Here is a 23,055-nt window from a genome sequence, read left to right on the forward strand (position 1 = left end):
CAAAAAATACTTACTTTTATTAGGTGTACATTCAATTAGAGCATTTCCTCTATATCCGGTTAAACATTCACATACCATCGTTCGGACTGGAAGTGTGTTGACGACCTTACATTCTGCGTTAATACCACAAGGCTTTGTCTCAAGGCAAGGGTCGACACATTTAGCGTTTAAACACGCAGTACCAGATGGACAGTCAATATCCGATATGCATTGGGGTTCTAGAGTTTTATTACAACCTGCGTCAGTGCTTTGATATCCCGGTGGGCACACACAATGTACTTCGTGTAGATGTACGCGACATTCTGCCGGTTCGTTGCATGTTTCTGTTGTACATGGATTGACGCATTTTGAATTCACACACGATTTGTCGGGTGGACATTCCGAGTCTACACGACAGCCAATTGGTGTACACGCGATCGATGGGTTTCCTATAGTGCCTATCTTACAACGACAGGATGCTCGATGATTTACGCCATAGCACTCGGCAGATTGTTCACATATATCAGGTTCAACGGAACAAGCTGGGACGCAACGACTATTAATGCAGCTTTCATCATCTGAACATTGTTGATCTGATCTGCATATTATTTCATAGCATCCAGTTCGTGCGTCACCTATAAATCCTGGTCTACACGCGCACACGGGTTTATGATCTTTAATTTGGCAATCAGTGTTCGGGCCACATTTACAGGGGTTGGTACAAATGGATGTTACGCAGGCATGGTTTGTATTACAATCGTTATCTAATTCACATTCGACGCTATTGATAGGTTCTGTCGGCCGACAGACTCCACCTCCACTACTGACATATCCCGGAGGACACGTGCACAGCATAGTGCGTACGGGCAGCGTGGATGATACATCGCAGCGCGCTGGAGTAGAACATGGTCGCAGAACTGTACATGGATTCACGCATTTAGATGATAAGCACGCTAATTTTGACGGACAATCGGCATCAACAGTACATTCAGATGTGATTTCTGGTTTACATTGTATATAAGGACTTCCGGTGAATCCTTGTTCACATTTACAAACGGCGAGATGGTTTCGCACAAGACAAATAGCGTTAATTCCACAGGTGTTTCCAGAGAGGCAAGGATCTATACATCTATGAGCACGGCATTGTTTATCTTGTGGGCAATCACCGTTAGATCTACACTCAATTGCATTACATCCAATAAAAGCATCACCCTCAAAACCAATGCGACAGCGACACAGTGGATTATTCCTTTCTACATAACATTCGGCGTTAGGTCCACAAGTACTATTCAAAAGACAAGGGCTAATACAATTACCATTAATACATGCTTCGCTCGATTCACATTCAGAGTTGGTACGACAACCCACTGTACGGCATGTGCGATATGGATCTCCATCATAGCCATCAAGACATGAGCAAACTGGACGGTGATTACGAATGAAACATTCAGCATTTTCTCCACAGTTACATGGATTACGACAAATTCTATTAACACAAGATTCTTGATCACTACAATCATCATCAGAAGAACAGCTAAGTGGTGGTAATTGCGCTGGTTTACATGAGCCATTTTCATCAGGGGTATATCCTTCTGGACAGCGACATATTAAAGTTCGGAATGGTACACTATCAGAAACAGAACAACGAGAATTGCCTTTACATGGTTTTAGTTCTATACAAGCTTCACGACATTTATCTCTTAAGCAAGCGTGTTTACTAGGACAGTCGCTATCGTATTGACATTCAATTTGTGTAATTGATGGCCTTCTTTCACAGTATGTTAAAGGATCTCCGAGAGGTAATGTTGAGGGGCATTTACAAGATGCTGCATGATTTCGTGCAAAGCATTCGGCATTGGGCGCACAAAGTCTTTGTCCTTCTGAAGAGCATGCATTGCGACATGTTCCTTTTACGCAAATGCTGTCATCATTGCAATCGTTATTTATTTGGCATTCTATATATTGGCATCTGGTGTAAGGATTTCCAGTAGTGCCCGCAGGGCAGCGACAGTTAGGACGATGAGCTTTGCCATAACATTCGGCACTGATAGCACAAGGAGCTTCTAAAATACATGGATTGATACAGGCACCATTGTAACAAGTATCGCTGTCAGTACATTCAGAATCTGAACTGCAGCCAACTGGAATTAAATAAAAACACGTTATAAAAATATTAATCTTTCTATTTTTGTATTCAAATCGGTTTGGAATTTTTAGTATTTTATAAACAAACCTTTAGTGCAACCGATGTATGGATTTCCAGAATATCCGGACTCACAGTAGCATACGGGGTGATGCCGCAGCACAGTACAGGAGGCGTGAGTGCCGCACGCACATGGATCCGCGCATGCGCCATTTATACATGCCTGCGATAGCGGGCAATCGGAATTTGCTTTGCAACCTACTAGTATTGCAGATCCATCCACAGCTGCAAATGTAATGTATTTTTTTTTAACATGTAACGTATTGTATTTACAGATTAAATAGAAAGAAAAAATCTTTAAAATTGATCGATTTACTGAATTATTTAAAAAAATAAATAAAAATAAATTGTACATTCACTGTATACTGTGTATTACATATTCGAATTACACGATATTGCGAGTCTCTTAGTAACTTCACCGACTGAGTTACTAAATGTGTATTTCAATGTATGGAATTTATTTATTATTATATGAGAAAGAATAAAGAAAAACTATTACTTACGCGCTGTACATTGTACAGTGGCGACGCCAGTGTATCCTCTTGGGCAGGAACATTGCGGTTTATGATCTATGACACGGCATAAAGCTCCGGGACCACACATATCGGCGCAGGGATTGATACAAAGGCGATTTATGCATGTACGCTCTGAATTGCATTCATCGTCACTGTAGCATTCCACAATAGATGGTTGTCTTGGTTCTAAAAAAACATTTAATGTATATTAAATTTTGATACAGTAAAAATTGATGATTTTTCATTAATTAATAAACAAATAATAAAACATTTGGTTAAATTTAATTAGTTTAAAGTTATAATTGTGTGTTTAAATAGTTCAAATTGTATTTGTATTTCAAATTTTATTTGTAATAGTTGTAGTTAAAAAACGCTCTAAACAACTTTGCTGAATTATTATAAAACAGCTTATTTAAAGTATATTTATATATAAAACGGCAAATATTATTTTGTTTCCTTCTACTGACGTATAGGGGTTCCTTTATTTTTTCTTATCGGAATAAAAACTATCTTATGTGATCGAAAATCATAGTAAGAGATTAAGATTTGAGAACATTAAAATATTTTTAGTTTGTTACTATTTCATGCTTGCATGTCTCAACATATTAGAGAGAAATTTGGCGCACTGGTAAGTTATATACTAATTTGACACAGGATGCTTCATATACTGAACCACGAGGGCAAAGCCACGAAAAACAGCTAGTCATATTATAATTACCTGTGTTACATTCAATTCTTGGATTTCCACTATATCCTGGAGGACAAGTGCAACGTGATGCGTGATCTATGGATTCACAGAGCGCATTATGTCCACATGGATCTGCTTTGCATGCGTCCACGCAACTTCCACGATGACATATTTGACTTATAAGGCATTCAGAGTCAGAAGAACATTCTGCTGAAGGTGGAGATCGGCAACTGCTATCCGGTGTAACGCGTCCACCATCGGGGCAAATGCAAGCTACTGCACGTAATGGTAATATATCGACAATTTTGCAGAGAAGGCCAACGTCGCATGGATTTACAGCACAAAGGTCTGTGCATCGTGAATTGACACATGCAAGTGGCGATGCGCAGTCGGCATCTATAGTACACTCACGAGTGACTTCTTTAGCGCAACCACGTAGATAGGGATCTCCAGAACGGCCCGGTGGGCAGGTGCACACGGGTTGATGATTTTGAGCTATGCAGGTAGCTCCAATGGCACAGTTGTTTTCTGAGCAAACAGGTTGGCAGACGCGATTGAGTCGGTTGCATATTTGCGAGTCATCACAATCTTCGTTATACTGGCATACAACTGATATGCAAGCACGATGAGGGTCACCCTGGGTTCCAGGCGGACAACGACATGTTGCAACATGAGCGACTGCTTCACAAGTTGCATCACGGCCACACGGGGATCCAAGAACGCATGGGTCCTGACAGTATCCATTAGCACAGCTCTTGTCAAATGGACAATTATCATCTGAAGTGCATTCAGCTAAAACAAAATAGTTATATTATGTAATCGATGTACAATATGTCAAGTTACAAGTAACTTAGAAAAAATATTTATATAATTTAGAGAAAGTATGCTTATATGCACATACGTGTATAACAATAACGTGCAGGATCGCCAGCGGTACCGGGTGGACAGTGGCAACGTGCGCGATGATACTGTGCATCACAGACCGCACCAGTGCCGCAAGCACCCTCACACGCTGACACGCAACGTCGTGCTACGCATGCTTCGGTTGTACCGCATTCGGAGTCCACTGTACATTCTATATTGGGTGTACCTATTGCGTAAAATATATGATTACTATCTTTGTTTTAATTATAAAACTTAATTTAGGTGTATTAGAATTTTTAAATTGCATAAAGATTATTATTGAAAACAATTTTAAAATTATCAAAAGATACTAACTAGGCGCTGTGCAGCCTTGACGTGGGTCGCCCTGTAAAGGAGGTATGCAGCGGCAGGTGGCGCTATGAGCCGTGGCTCGACACTCTGCGCCAACGCCGCACGCCAATGTTTCACACACGTTGATACATCGCTTGTTTTCGCACCGCTCTTCATCTCTACACTCTGAGTCTTCGTTGCATTCTCCTTCTATTAAATTGAGAGAGCTTAAGTTAATGGATATCTAAGCAGTTCAGTAAGTTATAAATTGCCATATTTACGCAGATATATGCTACTTTGGAATTAGATTATATTTTTTTCATTCTAACCTATACTATAATTATAACATAACAATATAATATAGATTAATACGACCAGATAAGTTATAAATAAAAATCTATGAAAGTAGTAACATAAGAACAAGTGTTTTTTCACTTATAAAATATAATACAGATTAATTGATAGTTTTATTACTTATTAAACAACGTTTCTACACTACATGTCTAAACGGGTACCCGATACCTAGATAACATTATCCTCATGATGCCGTGTAAAAACAGTATATTTACAAAGAAATTGTAATAAGTGCATTGTAAATAATAATATACACCAATAGTACAAAAAATTGTGCTGGAAAATATAAAAGTGTTTTTTACTTTGTGCATTTGTATTCCGGAGTCCAATAAAATCTGCAGATATGTATTCTATCTGAAATTCATATTAGACATTAATGGTATTAATGAAATTATTTAGGAAATTAATTCGCTATGATGTGTGTCACTTACTTGGATTACATTCTACAGCTGCATCTCCGGTAAGAGGATAAGGACATTCACAAACAAGTGTGCGGAATGGCAATGTGTTTGTCACGCGACATACAGCTCGGATTCCGCAAGACGTATTTTCGCAGGGGTTCTTGCAATTATTTTGCAAACATGCCAGATCGGGTCCGCACTCGGCGTCTGTTTGGCACTCTACTTGTTGGAATACTGTAAAAAGATTTACGTTTAGTCGTATTATGGACTGAATATTGGTAAAAATCTCAAAGCGAAGTTGTGATAAATATTATATGTCACAAACCTGGTAGACATTGAATTTTAGGATTGCCTTGAGTGCCGCGTGGGCATTCACAAATTGGTGTGTGACGCACTACAGTACAACGAGCTTCTTGGGCACACGCTCCAGGACAAGGATCTTGACACATAGCTTGTCTACAAGCCAGCCACGTTGGACAATCTTCGTCACCAGTACATTGATCCCTGCGGCAGGATGACCACGGATTTCCACCCGTCCCATTATCACATTCACAAGTTGCCGTATGTCCACGGGCAACACAGTGAGCATTAATACCACAGCGGATACGAGTACATACTTTAACGCATGATCCACTTTCACAGCTTTCATCATCGGGGCAATCATTATTGCTATGACATTGCACTGAAACATACATCATGATATGAAAAAATATGTAATAAATATAAAAAAAAAAACAAATACATTTTCGTTTTCTTTTTTTTTTTACCTGAATAACACCCTCTGTATGCATCTCCTTCATATCCAGGTAAGCATACGCATCGAGCTCTGTGTTCTCTGGCTAGACAACGTGCGTTAATTCCGCAATTTGTGGGTCCGCAAACTGGTGAACAACGGGAGTTGATACATGCCGAGTTGTCTTCACACTGGTCATCTCTAGTACATTCAGGCACAGGCGGAGCTGCAGTCGGAATGAGTACTCTTTCACAACGTACAAACGCAGAACCGGTATATCCGACAGGACATGAACAAACAGCACTGTGCCTTACACCAGTACATAGTGCATTAATTCCGCACGCGTTTACACAAGGATCTGAACATTTTCTGTTAATACAAGATCGGTCTCCTGGACAATCATCGTTAACTATACATTCTGGGTATGTGCAAGAGCCATCGCGGCACGTCCCACGTGGGCCACAAGGATTAGGATCGCACGGATCGTACGTTGTTTGTGCTGGTTCTAAAAATAATACAAAAAGGTAAATATCTTATTTCTTTTTTATTGATACAAGAACTGTCTTGAAATTAATGTTTAATTTTAAATTTCTGTACTAACCTTCTGGGCGGCATTGGAAGAAAGGATCTCCTGTTGTCGATGGTGGACAAGAGCATATGGGTGCGTGATCGAAGACGCGACATAGTGCTCCATTTCCACACGCGCCCAAGCATGGATCGACACATTTGTTGCGAACACATGCGCGGTCGCGTGCACATTCAGAACTAACAATACACTCGGGTCGGCAGCCCGTGGAGGCCGCATCACCACTGGTGCCGATAGGACATGAGCATACGGCACTGCTACCAACAACATTGCATAGTGCACCTGGCCCACATGGAGATGGTGTACATGGAGGTGCTGTAATTTAAGGTGAATTATTTTCTATATCGTTTATTATAATAATAATATCATGTTGCAAAGAAAACAATGTATTTAGGCGCACTTATCCCTTGAAAATATTTCTTCCAGTCAACCTTAAGAACCCGAAAAGAGAAAGTATTCTTTAGGATTTTTATAGAGAAGGTAACATACATGGAGCACAAATAATCAATTATAATTATTTAATTCGTTATTATTTTACTTTTGTCGATTATTTATTAATCATAAAACTAGCTAAACCCCGCGGCTTTGCCTACGTGAATCGTAAAGTATTCTATGTGTTAAAATAGGGATATAACCCATCCATGTACCAAATTTCATTCAAATCCTCTCAGTTGTTTAGGCACGATAGAGTAACAAATATCCAAACATTTAAACATCTAATATTTATAAATTTTCACATATAAATGTGAAAATTATATTTAATTAGATTAGAAGAATAGGACGAAATCCTTTACTTACGAGTCATAATGATGTCGCACTTTTCAAATGCATTGCCTTTAGTACCAGGGGGACAAGAGCACAATGGTATATGATTGACTGTTTCGCATTCAGCACCAATACCACAAGTTCCTTGGCATGGGTCTCTGCAGTGTGATCGTATACAAGCTTGTGTTGGTGAACAGTCAGAATCAGAAAGACATTCTGGTCGGCAACCAGTATATGGATCACCGAGCAAACCAGGTTCACATTCGCAAGAAGCGCCAGCTCCTTTTGTACGACATATTGCACCAGGACCGCACGGTGATGGGTTGCATGGATTTGGCGGTATAGCTGTAAAATCAAGTAACCATTATGATTATATTTTTTAAATTATAATGCAGCAAATGCAGTAAGCGCTTTTCTTGAAGCGTTCAGTAACATCACATCTCCAGATAAACGGTTAATCTAGTTTCGCAAATAAAACCCATGCCTAAGTTTTAAAAGCGAAAACATAGAGTTGCCGTTTATAGGATGATTTACGCAGTTTAGATCATATTTCGTTTGTAAGTATTACTAGCAAGATAATTTACTGAATTTCGACACTAAAAGCAATCTTCCATGTGAGCCTGTCTTACGGATGTTCTCGAAGGGACGACATTGAATGAGAGGATTCCCTGTAGTGCCTTGGGGACAATTGCAACGCGGTTCGTGTGCTATCGGTGAACACTCCGCTCCGCTGCCGCAAGCACCAGGACACGGATCCACACAACGTTTATTGACACAAGTGAGATGCCAGTCACAGTCGCTAGAACTGAGACACTCGTATTGACAAAAAGGTGGTTCCCCGAAGAACTGAGTTCGACAGCGACATTGGTTATCAACACAATCAGCATTCGGACCGCAGTTCTGGCACGTTGGTATCTTCGGCTCAGCTTCAATAGCTGTTGAGAATAATAAAATATAAAATTTTAAATATTTGTAAATATAAATATTACTATTACTTGTTTACATAATAAGCTTTATATTAGGTACCTGGCAAACAACGAATGAATGGATCACCAACGAAATTAGATGGGCAAGTGCAAATTGGAGAGTGCGATCGAACATGACATATAGCATGTGCCCCACAGCTACCGGGACATGGATCTTGACATTTGTTGTTGCGGCAAGCACGGTTAGGGGGACACTCGGAGTTGGCACGGCACTCAGGTCGACAGCCGGGTGGGCCACGGTTGGTGGCAGGCTGGCAAGAACAGTGTGCCACGGTACCTGCCGCGCGGCATACGCTGTTGGGCCCACATGGATTTGGTGTGCAAGGATCCTCTGATACAACAGGCACTGTAAATAGCGATGCTGTTTTTAAGTACATATTTTAATATTTGTTTAACAAAAACAATTAACAGGAACTATGATAGTGCATACCTGCAGCGCGACAAGACAAGAAAGGATCTCCTTGTAAAGGTACTGGACATTCACAAATAGCTATGTGGTTATAAACGTTGCATATTGCGCCAATGCCACACGCTTTATTACAAGGGTCTTTGCATTTATAATTAACACAGGCCATTTGTTTTGAACAATCATTATCCGTTGTGCATTCCGGTCGGCACTCGATGATAGGATTTCCGTGGTATCCAGTAATGCATGAACATGTTCCGTTATCACAAACTGCATTAATACCACAAGGGTAATGTGCACACAGATCTACGGGCTTTACAGGTTCTGTACAAAATATATATATATTTATTTAAACAGTAGGTAATTAAACAAAATAATAATATTTTTATAAATAATATAATTACCATAATCCATGTAACAGCCTTCAAAGGAATTGCCACGGTAGCCAGATAAACAAGTACATATTGCAAGGTGGTTCATCGGTCGACACTCTGTGTTAGCTCCACAGGATCCAATACAAGGATCAACACATTTCTCTCTGACGCAAGCTTTATCATTAGAACAGTCCTCGTTAATGGTACATTCGGGAGCGCAGCGTGGTGGAGCTCCAACATAACCCGGATTACAGCTACAAATGGCCGAACCACCATGGTCTCTACACGTTGAATATGGACCGCATGGATTAGGTTCACAGGGCGAGGGTACCGGTGGAGTCATTGAAATCTCCTTAATACATCTGATAAACGGATCACCTTCAAAGTTGGGTAAACAAGTACAATAGGGACTATGATGATGAACCCGGCATTGTGCGTTTTCCCCGCACATTCCAATACAGGGATCTACACATTTCTGTTTGATACAAGCCTTATTAAGTGGACACTCGGAACTTGTGAGACATTCTGGACGACAATTAGGTGGTGCACCAATATATTCTGGTTCACATGTACAAATTGCTTTATCGTTAACAGTTTTGCAGATACTATACGGTCCACAGGGCGATGGATTGCATGGTTCAGTTGGTTTTTCTAAAATAAATATATTTTACAGTTTAGTTAATTTTATTCTATTGTATATTATATTGCAACTAAGAGTTAAAATTTTTATCCACTAAAAGCACTTCAATTGCGATGAAATTTAAATGGACGTTGATTCAATAAATGTTTCATCGCAATTAAAATCTTGTCAACTGTGAATGAAAAAATAAAAGTTTTATTACCTTCTCTATAAGTACAAATACGATATGGATTACCCACATATCCAAATTTACAAATACATTGCGCTAGATGATTCACAATTTGACATTGAGCATTGGTACCACATAATCCCGGACATGGGTCTTGGCATTTATTATTAATGCAAGCCAAATTTGCCGCACAGTCAGAATTGAGGAGACATTCTGGTCTACAACCCTCATAAGGATTGCCGAAGTATCCATTTACGCAAGTACAACTACCAATATTATTGCGTTCCTGGCAGATAGCGTTTGGTCCACATGGATTTGGCAAGCATGGTTTTACTTGATCAACTGGTTTAACAGCTAGAAAAAATGTACACAAATCAATCAATCAATAATTTAATTGCATAAACATAGTTATATTATTAAATTGGATTTTGTATAAAATGCTGTTCATGGGCATACATATTACTAACAATTAAAAAAATTTAACATATTATTAAAAATCACAAAAAAATTGCCTGTTTGTACTAATGTGTCATTAAAAAAATATTAATTTATAATAACACTTAATAGGATTTTGAAATATACTAATATGACATAGGAAGCATTAGTAAGTAGGTACTAGTCTTACCGGCAATAGGTGTGCACGAATCAAAAGCGTCTCCTTCATATCCTTGGTTACAGACACATTGTGGTGAATGACTAATAACTCTACATTCGGCATTGCGACCGCAAGCTCCGAGACATGGGTCTGCACACTTGTTGTTTATACATGCTTTGTCGAAACTACACTCACTGTTCGTGACGCATTCAGGGCGACAATATGGTGGATTTCCAATAAAGCCAGTTGAACATGAGCAGGATGGAGATTCGTTAATTGCTCGACAAATTGAATTTGATCCACATGGTGATGGGTTACATGGAGTTGGCTTAACAGGTGGTTGATCTAAATTACAGGATTCAAAAAAATGTGTATTAATGAATATAACATGTAAAAAATATATCATAAAAACAAAAGAAGCTATATAGCTATAAGCTTGTCCTTTTTGATTGTAGAAACGTTTTTTTAAATACTCATATACACAGCAATCATAATTATGAGTATTCATAAAATATGTAATTACCTTGATTGACTATTCTGCACTGAGTGAACGGATCTCCTGTAAATCCATTTCGACAATAACAAATTGGTCTGTGGTTGTGAACTTTGCATTCAGCGTTCAATCCGCATGATCCACGGCATGGGTCTATACATTTTTGATTGGAACACGACATCGTACTTGTGCAATCAGAGTTTATCAAACATTCGGGTCTGCATGACGGCGGCACACCCATATATCCAATCAAACATGAACAGACCGCTTGGTCATTTAAAGTTCGACATACACTATATGGTCCGCAAGGAGACGGTTGACATGGATTTTTCTTTTCTAACTTAACTGTAAAAAAAAAGATACAATATTTATTTATCTATAGTAATATTAATATGAATACTAAATACAATAGCAATTTTAGAATTTCATACCAGTTATCGGAGTACAAGCGAAGAATGCGCTTCCTGTAGTATTTGGAGGACAACTACACACGGGAATATGATTATAAACATCACATTGTGCACCTTGACCACATAAGTTTACGCACGGATTGATACATTTGTTATTTATGCATGCCAAATTTGGAGCACAGTCAGCATTTTGTGTGCATTCTGGTCGACAGCTTAAGTAAGGATTTCCGAAATAATTAGGTCTACATGTACATTTTCCGTCATTACAGTCCGCATTTGATCCGCACGGAGTCGGATTGCACTTATCATATACACTAGGTAAAGGTTCTGAAAACATTAATTAATTACTTAAAATCCTTAAATAAATTTGTTTATATAAACTTTAAAAATATATTTATAATAAATAAATGTACCTATATTTTCAAGGGGGTGACAACTAACAAACGGATTTCCGGTATATCCTTCTTTACAACTGCAAATGGCAGAATGTTGATAAACTTGACATTCTGTTTGGATTCCACAAGAACCAGGACAAGGGTCTTGACACTTTTGATTTACACAAGCCATAATACTTGGACAGTCTGAATTGATAGTACACTCTGCTCTACAGTTTGGTGGTGATCCGACATAGTTACTCATACATGAGCATACAGGAATTTTATTGGTTACTTGACACAGAGCATTTGGTCCACATGGCGATGGCAGACATGGGTTCTGTTCAGGTGCTGGTGATGTAACTATAAGCAAATACACATTATTAGGAAGTAATTTTGGGATGAGCAAGTGGGTTTCGATTGGTTAATTTTTTTCTGCCAAAAAAAAATAACTTTAATTGTGTGAAAACACATTGATGTATGATGAGATATTTCGTAGACATCTTAGATTAAAAATATTTTAATTTAGATTTAGAAATCGTGTACCTAAGTTTTTTGATGTTTCAGATTATTTCAAAAATACTCTGCTAGCGAATTAAAATGTTAATCATATAATAATATTCTTATTAAACTGTCACTGAATATTTGGTTTGATGGTAAAAATATATATGAAAAATTCCGAAGTAAAATATAAAGTAGGTTTAAAGTGTAATGGTAAATTTATATGCAATGACTACTATTTTAGTTCGCTAGCAAAGCACTTTTAAATAATTTAAATTGTTTTTGAAAATTAACAGATAATTGTACCATTGTCACACTTTGATAAGCAAAAGTTACGAATGCTTTTAATATGGGATTATGTTGTCAATATCGGTTCAGTGTTGTCGACGTAATCGTATAATATATATAACAGCAAAAAAGATACAGATCAATTGACGACGTTCTCCTTTTGGAATTATTTACCTTTTATTATGGCGCATCTTATAAAAGGATCTCCATCAAAACCTTGTCGGCATGTACAAATTGGCGCGTGATTTACTACTCTGCATTCAGCATTCTGTCCGCAGGCGTCTGTACATGGATTGATGCATTTCTGTCTTACACAACTGGTTGTGGCTGTACACTCTGCATTAATAGTACACTCAGGACGACAATTTGGAGGAGATCCGTAAAACTCGGGCATACATGAACATGTTGCTAAGCCATTATTATCTTTACAGACGGTATTGATTCCACACGGGTTTGGTATACATGGGTTTCCTGCTGGAGGTACTGCAAAAAAAAAAAATTAGTTGAAGTGGCAATAGACTGGCCATATAGTTCGAGCAACCGATGACCGATGACAAATTTCATAAAAAATAGCTTTCTGTATTCATAAAAGAAATGTGGGGCGGAATTTCCATAATAAATGACAATGAATTTTAGAAGCAATTTTCTTAATGATTTCAATCCATAAAAATTAAGAACTTAGATTATAAGTTAAAGATGTTCTGATAAAAGAAGATAAGTCAATGTATTGTAAATATATAAAAAAAAATCCTTATTTTAACTTAGGTTCAGCTTATGGAAAATGTTTCTGGGGATTACTATTGTTATTTAGCTTATACTCGATTAAATTATATAGGGTCTAAAAAGAACTGTACTTACCATTATCATTTATAAGTATATGACAGTATTGGTATGGATTTCCTGTATAACCAGGGGCACAGTTACAGGTCGGTACGTGATTGATTACTTGACAAATTGCTGTTGAGCCGCATACTCCTGGGCAGGGATCTTCACAACGATTTTTTCGACAAGCTTTATTAAATGGACAATCAGTATTGACGACACATTCTGGTCTACAATTTTCATACGGATTTCCAAAGTAATCAGGTTCACATATGCAAGCTGCAGCTCCATTTGTTGATACTTTACAACGTGCATTTGAGCCACATGGAGTAGGGTTACATGGATCTATAGACTCGGTAGCTATGGGTTTAGGATAGCATGATGTAAATGGATCGCCTGTATAACCATTTTGGCAAGAACACATGGGACTATGTAGATGCACTGCGCATATTGTATTTATTCCACAAGAGCCGGGGCAAGGATCTGAGCATTTATAGTTGATACACGCTTTGTTTGAAGGGCATTCATCATTTGAAGAACATTCTCGGCGACAATGTGGGGGAATACCCTCAAAAGTTGGTTGACAAACGCAATTATGTGACTTTTTATCAGGAGTTACGGTGCAAACGCTATTTAGACCACACGGCGAGGGTACACATGGATTAATTGCTGGTTCATCCAAACGTTGAACTGTAAATATTTTTTTTTTTATTAAAATTGTACAAATTAATGTATTCAAAAATAAGTTATTACAAAGTCTAATGATAATATTTACCGTAACAGTGATTGAATGGTGATCCAGTATATCTCTCCGGGCAGGTACATATTGGATTATGATTTTTAACATCACATAAAGCATTATGCCCACAAGAGCCAGGACACGGATCCTGACATTTACGATTTATGCAAGCTAGATTTGGAGAGCAATCTGTGCTTTGAATGCATTCTGGACGGCAATTAGGAGGATTTCCTATAAAACCTTGTATACAAGCACATACAGCTTGACCATTTGCTTCCCGGCATACGCTATTGGGTCCACATGGAGATGGTTCACATGGTTTAGTAACAGGTTCTGTAATATAAATAAATTAATTTTAAATATTATCTATTTCTTAGATCAATAGGTTATGTAATATTTTTTAAAGTACATACTTTCTATCTTGGTGCACTCTACAAAAGGACTTCCTGTTGTACCACTTGGACAACTACATACTGCAACGTGGTTATAAACATTGCATTCCGCGTTTATGCCGCACATATTACGACATGGATCAATACATTTTAATTGTAAGCAAGCCTTATCTAGAGGACAATCAGAGCTTAACACACATTCAGGTCGACATTCGAAATATGGATCGCCTTGATATTCAGGCAAGCATGTACAGACACCGTTATTACACTTTGCGTTAGGGCCACACGGTGATGGATTGCATGGGTCTGCTTCTTGAGGACGTTCTGTAAAATAAATGTAAATATTATATATATATATATATATATATATATATATATATATATATATATATATATATATATATATATATATATAATTCAAAAACAATAAAAACCATATTTAGTAAACTTTATTATACCTGATGGTTTAATAACACATGACGAAAATGGGTCGCCTTGATATCCAACTAGACACGAACATACTGGTACATGATTAATAACATTGCAAATAGCATTTACTCCACATGACCCCAAACAAGGATCTTGACATTTCATGTTTATACAAGCTTTATTATTGCTGCAGTCTGTATTTATAACACATTCTGGTTTACAATTAGGTGGGCTACCAAAGAAGCCAATCATACATGTACAAGAAGGTATTCTTCCTATATCTCGACATTCTGCATTTAGCCCACATGGGGAAGGAACACATGGATTAACAAATTCCTCAACTGAATTTTGAGGCTTTGGCAATATATAACAAATAGTAAATGGATCTCCAGTATAACCTTGTCTACATGTACATATAGGATTATGGTTGATCATTTTACAGTCTGTATTCACACCACAGGCTTTGGGACAAGGAGAAATACATTTCAAATTTTCGCAGACTTTATCCAATGAACATTCAGAGCTAGTAATACATTCCGGGCGACACATTGGTGGTGAACCTTGATATCCATTTGAACAGGTACATATAGCTAAACCATTCTGAGATTTGCAAACACTGTAAGGTCCGCACGGGGAAGGATTGCAAGGATCCGATGGCTCCACTGTAAAAAAATAAAGAATGTTTTATTATTAATTTTATACGTATACTAGCTGACCCCGTAAACGTTGTTTTACCACTTATTGCGAAATATAATAATCGCGATTAAAATACAGGGGTTGATCGTAAAACGATGAAAATTTAAAGTTGTATGTATTTTTCAATCCTAAATCATATTTAAATAAAAATAAAAAAAATTGTCTAAAAAGTAAAAAAAAATAATTTTGGGGTGGGTCACCCTTATCATTGAGGGGTATAAAAAAAGATGTTGGCCGATTCTCAGACCTACCGAATATGCACACAAAATTTCATGAAAATCGGTAAAGCCGTTTCGGAGGAGTTTGGTAACAAACACCGTGACACGAGAATTTTATATATTAGATATTATTATTATTATATTTATTACTTTTACATCAAAAGTACTTACTCTGAATTTTGATTGTACATATCTTATAGGGATCACCATAATATTGTTCGAGACATGTACATGTTGGAATATGATTTATAACATTACACAAAGCGTTTATACCACAGGTACCAGGACAAGGATCATTACATTTGTTTTGCATACATGCCAGATTTGAAGGACAATCAGAACTAAGAATACATTCTGGTTTGCAAGCTTCATAAGGATTTCCAAAGTATCCTGGTAAACATGTACAGGATCCAACATTATTTTGCTCTCTACATTCGGCATTGACTCCACATGGTGACGGTACACAAGGAGTAGGACGTTCTTCTATCGTGGCAGCTATTTCAGGATTACAGGAATAGAAAGGATCGCCTGTGAATCCGTTTTGACACAAACAAATAGGTGTATGACTCACAACTCGACATTCTGCGTTCATGCCACAAGAACCGGGGCATGGATCTCTACACTTTCTATTTAAACAAGCCGTGTTTGACGGGCAATCTGTGTTACTAGTACATTCAGGTCGACAGTTGGGTGGAAAACCAATGAACTCTGGCAAGCATCGACAATCAGCAAACTCGCCATTTTCAGAGCATTGCGAATTAGGTCCACATGGTGAAGGTAAGCAAGGGTTGACTTTTACTGGCGGTGTAGCAGCTATAAAAAATATACATAATTAAAATATTACTAACAGATCCATTGTACAATATTGTATTGTAAAATATAATATATTTGTTATTACTTACGTATTAATTGACACACTGAAAACGGATCCCCAGAGTAGCCTGACAAGCAGGTACAAACTGGATTGTGATTTACTACTATACACTGCGTGTTGCGTCCACAAGCTCCAGGACATGGGTCTATGCATTTTTGATTAGAGCAAGCTCGGTTAAGGTTACAGTCGGAGCTTACAGCGCATTCGGGTCGGCAATTTGGAGGACTACCGCTGAAACCTTGGACACAGACACATACAGCATGTCCTGATATATCTCTGCACTGACTATAAGGTCCACATGGAGAAGGTTCACATAAGTTGATTGGTAGCGATATGTCTGAAATTCCATGATAAATATTACTTTACATTAGTAAATCTATTAGGTACTAAACGTAGGTAACTGTCATATTTTAAAACCATCAGTTTAAATATCTATTAAAATAGAATTTAAAACGCGGACATAATAATATGTTTAATATAAATACAATACAATTATTGTAATTGTAATATTAGTTTAGATCTAATCTGGATATTTCAGCATCTGGGCATCAACAATCTTTACTAATATTATTACTGTGAAAGTAAGTTTGTTTGTTTGTTTCATTTTAGTGTTTTAACGGTTTAATCAGTTGCTATGAAATTTGGTTTACAAGTACTCTATCTATATACTGGCAAACCCCCTCTTTATGAGGGAAGCCTATGTTCACTATTGAATAGTCAACGATTATATTAAATTATATATATATATATATTGTAATAAAAAAGAACATAGGTTCCTTTTTATTCTGGCCAATGAATACACCCTGGTTACGTGACCAAAGTCGCGGGTAAAAGCTAATACAATTAATTATAAATAATCACCTGAGTTTATTTTAGAGCAATAAGAAAATGGAGATCCAGTGGTTCCTAGCGGACATGAACACATGGGTATGTGATTAATAGTTTCACATATAGCATCAGTTCCACATGTTCCGATACAAGGATCTGCACATTTGTATTTTATGCAGGATTTATCTCGTGGACAATCGGAATTCAGGATGCATTCAGGTTTACATCCAATATAGGGGTCGCCGTGATATTCTTCTATACAGGAACAAACACCATCACGACAAATGGCATTTGAACCACAAGGTGATGGAGAACATGGATCGGTTGGTTCTAGAATCAAGAATTAGTCATTACAATTAATTATTATATCTGTATGGCAGAATATTACAATACAATTAATAAACAATTTACCATTTAAACAATAACGATATATTAGTAATGTTGAGATGATAGTATATGAAATCACAATATCATTAGTCCAAATTATATTTATGTAATTACAGAAATATATTTTTATGAATGTAAAGGGGTTTGAGAGGGGCTTTTTGAATTTAGCTTTCAATAGAAAGAAAGCATAAAATGTCTTTAGTATTGAGTAGTTTATTGAAAACAACTATTAATTGTTCATATAACAAGTGAATCTAAATCCGCAAAAAATAGTATTCAGTAATATTTTTTTACATAATAAAATAGTAATAATTTCAGTGTTACTAATGTATATTACTTACCTTCATTTATGATAGCACAATTACTAAATGGATCACCGGTGAATCCAGGCAAACAGGAACAGATGGGGAGATGATTGTTGACATTACATTGAGCGTTATTTCCGCATGCTCCAGGACAAGGATCTATGCATCTATTGTTTATGCATGATTTAATAGCGTTGCATTCAGAATTAATAGTACATTCTGGTCTACAGTTTGGTGGTGAACTTATATAATTCGGAAGGCAGGTACATCGGGCATTGCCGCCATATTCTTGACATAGTGAATTCGGTCCACATGGTGATGGCACACAAGGATTCGCGGGAGGCTGTGGAGTTGGAATTTGGATTGGCACTGAAACAACAAATTATCAATATAACTGAAACCGCTCAAATATAAACTTTTGACATGAATATATGTTCTTCGAACATTATTATGTTGCATATACAAGTCGCTCCATTATTATGACACGTTGGTGGGCACGATGCTTTGCGTAAATGAGGTCCCAGGTTCGATTCCTGGTTAGACCAATTCAGAAAAGTTAGTTTTCTAACTTGGCTCGACCGCGAATCGAATCCGAAACCTTATTTATGCAAAGCAATGTACTCATCACTACGCTACGGAGGTGGTTGGGGTTATACCCTATGTTTATTTTCTGGTTCCTTATAATACAGGGTATCTTAGTTTGAGCACCAGGCGAATCACAAAAGACGTCTATCGGTTAGATAATTTTTTTCAAGATCATAAATAGAATATTATTTATAATGTTATCAGGTACTCACTTGGTATACAGTTCGTAAAAGGATCACCGGTATACTGGTCTTGACATGAGCATATTGGGTTGTGTGAAAATACTCTACAAACAGCATTTCTAGCACATTGTCCTACACAAGGATCTACACATTTCCTGTTAACACACGCTTTGTCACTTGGGCATTCACTGTTGATTGTACATTCTGGACGACAGTTTGGTGGCGTTCCCATAAAGTCAGTTTGACAACTACATACTGCTTGAGAGTTTACTTCACGACATTGACTATTAGGACCACACGGCGATGGTGTGCATGGAGTAGGCTTTTGAACATCTAAAAAAAGAGGTAAATCTTAGGTTTGTTTACGAGTAATACATCCATAACCAATAAACAACACTCCTCACGTTGAATGTCTGTGAACGTATTAATTAATTATTCATTTATCTATTAAATAAGATTATTAGAACAAGAAGATCATTAATTCCTTTGAACTTTTTATTCAATTGCTTATGATAATACAATTCAATCTCCAGTAAGCATAAACATACCTTCTGTTTTTTCAATACAATATGAGTAAGCGTTGCCTGTGAGACCAGGTGGACAATAACATGATGGTAAGTGATTTATAACTTGACACAATCCATTAGGTGCGCACACTCCTGGACACGGATTTTTGCATTTATTTTGAACGCAAGCCAACATTGGAGGGCAATCACTATTTATTACACATTCTGGTCGACATCCTTCATATGGATTACCAATGAAAGATTCGACACATTTACATGATCCAGCTCCATTTCTTTCTATACATACAGCATTAATTCCACACGGTGAAGGTTCACAGGGTGAATTATATTCTATTTGCGTATCTATAAATTATAAATGATATGTTAAAAAGAAGTTTTAAGGGAAAATATGGAAATTTCATAAAGTAACTGCAATTATTAATTTTACCTTCAAATGAATTACAAGAAATGAGAGGATCTCCAGTTTTGTCAAATGGGCAAGAACAAACCAGAGCGTGACTGACAACTCTGCAATCCGCATTATATCCACAGCTCCCTGGACATGGGTCTTTACATTTTTGATTGACACAAGCTAGATGATTCGGACATTCGGAATTACTAATGCATTCTGGTCGGCAATTAGGCGGTGAACCACTATAGTCAGTTTGGCAAACGCATGATGGAGAGTCCCCAATTACTTTACAAATAGAATATGGTCCACACGGTGATGGTGTACAAGGATCAACAGGTGGTAAAGGTGATGCAACTGAAATAATATTATTAGTTTGAGAAACGAGCCTATAAAAAATGTGATTTAATAAATTTGTAAATGCTATAAATTTAAATACCTATTGGATTGCAATACGTAAACGGATCTCCTGTATATTGCTGCGGACATGAACATATAGGATTATGATTGATAACTTCACATTTTGCTCCATAACCACAGGAACCTACACAAGGATTAATACATTTGTGGTTGTTGCATGCTTCGTTGGATGGACATTCAGCGTTAATTGAACACTCTGGTCGACACGAAGGCGGACTGCCAATAAATGTTGGTAAGCATGAACATACAGCTTGGTTATTTATCGGACGACATTGACTGTTTGGTCCACATGGACTTGGATTACAAGGTTCTACTTTCATAACTGAAATAAAAAAAATGTATTTAATTTTAAATACTGGCATTGTACAATAACAATCAGGTGTTACTTTTACAGGTATACTTACTTTCGACCGTATTACATCCTATAAATGCATTTCCTGATGTTCCTTCAGGACAAGAGCAAATAGGTATGTGATTATAAACATTACAGTGCGCAGTCGAAGCACAAGGTCCTGGACATGGATTAATGCATTTGTTTCTAGAGCATACCTTGTCTGTCGAGCAATCCATGTTTATAATGCACTCGGGTTTGCACCCGATATATGGATCACCATAATATTCATTTAGACAAGTGCATATTCCATCCCTACAATTCGTATTAAATCCACATGGTGATGGATTACAAGAGTCGATTGGTATTTCATCTGAAATATAATTTTATCTATATTATTGAATTGTTATTAACTTATAGCATTAATTTATAAAAATATTTATAACATTCTCACCATTACTTGGTAATTGAAGGATACAGTGCGTAAATGGATCACCAGTATAACCTTGTGGGCATGTACATGCAGGGAAATGATTAAAAACGGTACAAACTGCCTGTTGACCACAACTACCAGGACATGGGTCACGGCATTTCAAATTCATGCACGCTTTGTCAAGTGGACAGTCCTGATTAATAGCACATTCAGGTCGACAGTTCGGTGGAAGCCCTTGATAATTCGGCATACAAGTACAAGATGGAGTGTTATTGATATCGCGGCATATTGCGTTTTCGCCACAGGGATTTGGTAAACACGGATTACGATTTGGTTCTGGAGGAAGTTCTAGAGTTGCTGTAATAAAAATATAAAAAGATTATGTAATAATATATTCTTAGGTGTATTACAAGTTCAAAAGTCATCCATTTAATAAGGAAAATTTCTACTTACGTTGTGAATAACAACGTGTGAATGGATCTCCTATAAAACCTGAACGACAAGAGCATATAGGACTATGATTGATTACTCTGCAATCAGTATTTGTACCGCAATGCCCTGGACAAGGGTCAGTACATTTTTTATTTATACAGGCTTTATCCGAGGCACATTCTGAACTCACAACACATTCTGGTCTGCAACTTGGAGGTGAGCCGACATAGTTCGGTTGGCATGAACATACACTCTGATCATTGACCGGACGACAAATACTATTAGGTCCACAAGGATTTGGTAAACAAGGAGTTGCTGGTTCTGGATTTGGTTCTGAAATATTTGAATAATATTATTATTGCATTATTGGATAAAATATCAGTAAAAAGAATAGATAAAATATTAACAAATGGAGTCATACCATTTATAATGTCACATCTACGGTAAGGATCTCCAGAATAGCCGGGATAGCAACTACAAGTGGGTAAGTGGTTAACGACAGCACATGTAGCCATGTATCCACACGTACCAGGACACGGGTCCTGACATTTGTTACGTATGCAAGCCTTATTGGGTGTACAATCAGTGTTCACTGTACACTCTGGACGGCAACCTTCATATGGATTTCCAATATATTCAGGAAGGCAAATACAAGAGCCAGCAGAATTGTATTCTTTACAGATGGCGTTAGGTCCGCATGGTGAGGGTTCACAAGGTGTGGGTTTAGCTGGAATTGCGTCTTGTTGCAAAGCGCAATTTAGGAATGGATCACCATTATAGCCACTTTCACAGAAGCACATTGGAGAATGACTTATTGTTTTGCAGAGTGCATTAATACCGCAGGCACCAACACAAGGATCTTTACACTTTTGATTAATGCAGGCTTTATCAGAAGGACATTCACTATTACTGGAACATTCTGGTCTGCAGTACGGTGGTGAACCAAAGAAGTTTGGCATACAAGTGCAAGAGGGAGTTCCTCCCACTTCTTTACATATTGAATTTGGCCCACACGGTGAAGGCGTACAAGGTGTAATATCAGTATGTTGAGGTCCTAAAAAGAAAATAAAACCGATTAGCTGCAAGTTGAACTCATACCAAAGGTTCTTACTTATGTGCAGAACCTTATATATAAATGTGAAATAAAATGACCTTTCTTGCATTTCTCATAAGAAACAGATACATATATATACAAGGTGGAAGGGACAGGTTGGCTAAAACTAAAACAGCTGATTCAGATGAATAATCTGAATCAGATGGCTGATTATTTTCCTACCGGAAAAGCACCACAGCCATATAACAATTCTTAATTTTGACGCCGTGCAATATATTTAAAATTTTACAATCTACACGATGCGAGATACCTACAGCGCGCGGTCAATGGTGCTTCTTTGTAGGTAATTTTCGTACGCT

At 37.4% G+C, this 23,055-nt stretch overlaps 1 protein-coding gene across 9 annotated transcripts in view; it reads right to left on the reverse strand.

Annotated features, from left to right (window-relative positions):
* Window positions 1–23,055, reverse strand: part of LOC113517650 (uncharacterized) — a 124,405-nt gene that overhangs the window by 3,913 nt on the left and 97,437 nt on the right. For all 9 annotated transcript variants that reach the window (XM_052901556.1, XM_052901554.1, XM_052901553.1 and 6 more), the window contains 37 exons: window positions 22,064–22,696; window positions 21,664–21,975; window positions 21,232–21,567; window positions 20,851–21,150; window positions 20,466–20,768; window positions 20,066–20,383; window positions 19,660–19,980; window positions 19,142–19,444; window positions 18,381–18,713; window positions 17,686–17,982; window positions 16,853–17,161; window positions 16,122–16,763; window positions 15,066–15,698; window positions 14,629–14,931; window positions 14,252–14,548; window positions 13,513–14,166; window positions 12,829–13,137; window positions 11,905–12,228; window positions 11,513–11,818; window positions 11,112–11,426; window positions 10,619–10,933; window positions 10,027–10,347; window positions 9,215–9,835; window positions 8,835–9,134; window positions 8,445–8,750; window positions 8,048–8,353; window positions 7,452–7,763; window positions 6,669–6,968; window positions 6,102–6,572; window positions 5,660–6,016; window positions 5,365–5,568; window positions 4,604–4,789; window positions 4,287–4,475; window positions 3,416–4,177; window positions 2,686–2,883; window positions 2,213–2,407; window positions 15–2,120 (listed from right to left, as the gene is read on the reverse strand). In XM_052901556.1, the coding sequence (XP_052757516.1) occupies window positions 15–2,120; window positions 2,213–2,407; window positions 2,686–2,883; window positions 3,416–4,177; window positions 4,287–4,475; window positions 4,604–4,789; window positions 5,365–5,568; window positions 5,660–6,016; window positions 6,102–6,572; window positions 6,669–6,968; window positions 7,452–7,763; window positions 8,048–8,353; window positions 8,445–8,750; window positions 8,835–9,134; window positions 9,215–9,835; window positions 10,027–10,347; window positions 10,619–10,933; window positions 11,112–11,426; window positions 11,513–11,818; window positions 11,905–12,228; window positions 12,829–13,137; window positions 13,513–14,166; window positions 14,252–14,548; window positions 14,629–14,931; window positions 15,066–15,698; window positions 16,122–16,763; window positions 16,853–17,161; window positions 17,686–17,982; window positions 18,381–18,713; window positions 19,142–19,444; window positions 19,660–19,980; window positions 20,066–20,383; window positions 20,466–20,768; window positions 20,851–21,150; window positions 21,232–21,567; window positions 21,664–21,975; window positions 22,064–22,696 (14,997 nt within the window). The remainder of the gene's footprint in view (window positions 1–14; window positions 2,121–2,212; window positions 2,408–2,685; window positions 2,884–3,415; window positions 4,178–4,286; window positions 4,476–4,603; window positions 4,790–5,364; window positions 5,569–5,659; window positions 6,017–6,101; window positions 6,573–6,668; window positions 6,969–7,451; window positions 7,764–8,047; window positions 8,354–8,444; window positions 8,751–8,834; window positions 9,135–9,214; window positions 9,836–10,026; window positions 10,348–10,618; window positions 10,934–11,111; window positions 11,427–11,512; window positions 11,819–11,904; window positions 12,229–12,828; window positions 13,138–13,512; window positions 14,167–14,251; window positions 14,549–14,628; window positions 14,932–15,065; window positions 15,699–16,121; window positions 16,764–16,852; window positions 17,162–17,685; window positions 17,983–18,380; window positions 18,714–19,141; window positions 19,445–19,659; window positions 19,981–20,065; window positions 20,384–20,465; window positions 20,769–20,850; window positions 21,151–21,231; window positions 21,568–21,663; window positions 21,976–22,063; window positions 22,697–23,055) is intronic.

The sequence above is a fragment of the Galleria mellonella genome, unplaced genomic scaffold (genome assembly GCF_026898425.1).
Source record: "Galleria mellonella isolate WM207_F2 unplaced genomic scaffold, CSIRO_AGI_GalMel_v1 utg78, whole genome shotgun sequence".
Lineage (NCBI taxonomy): Eukaryota > Metazoa > Arthropoda > Insecta > Lepidoptera > Pyralidae > Galleria > Galleria mellonella.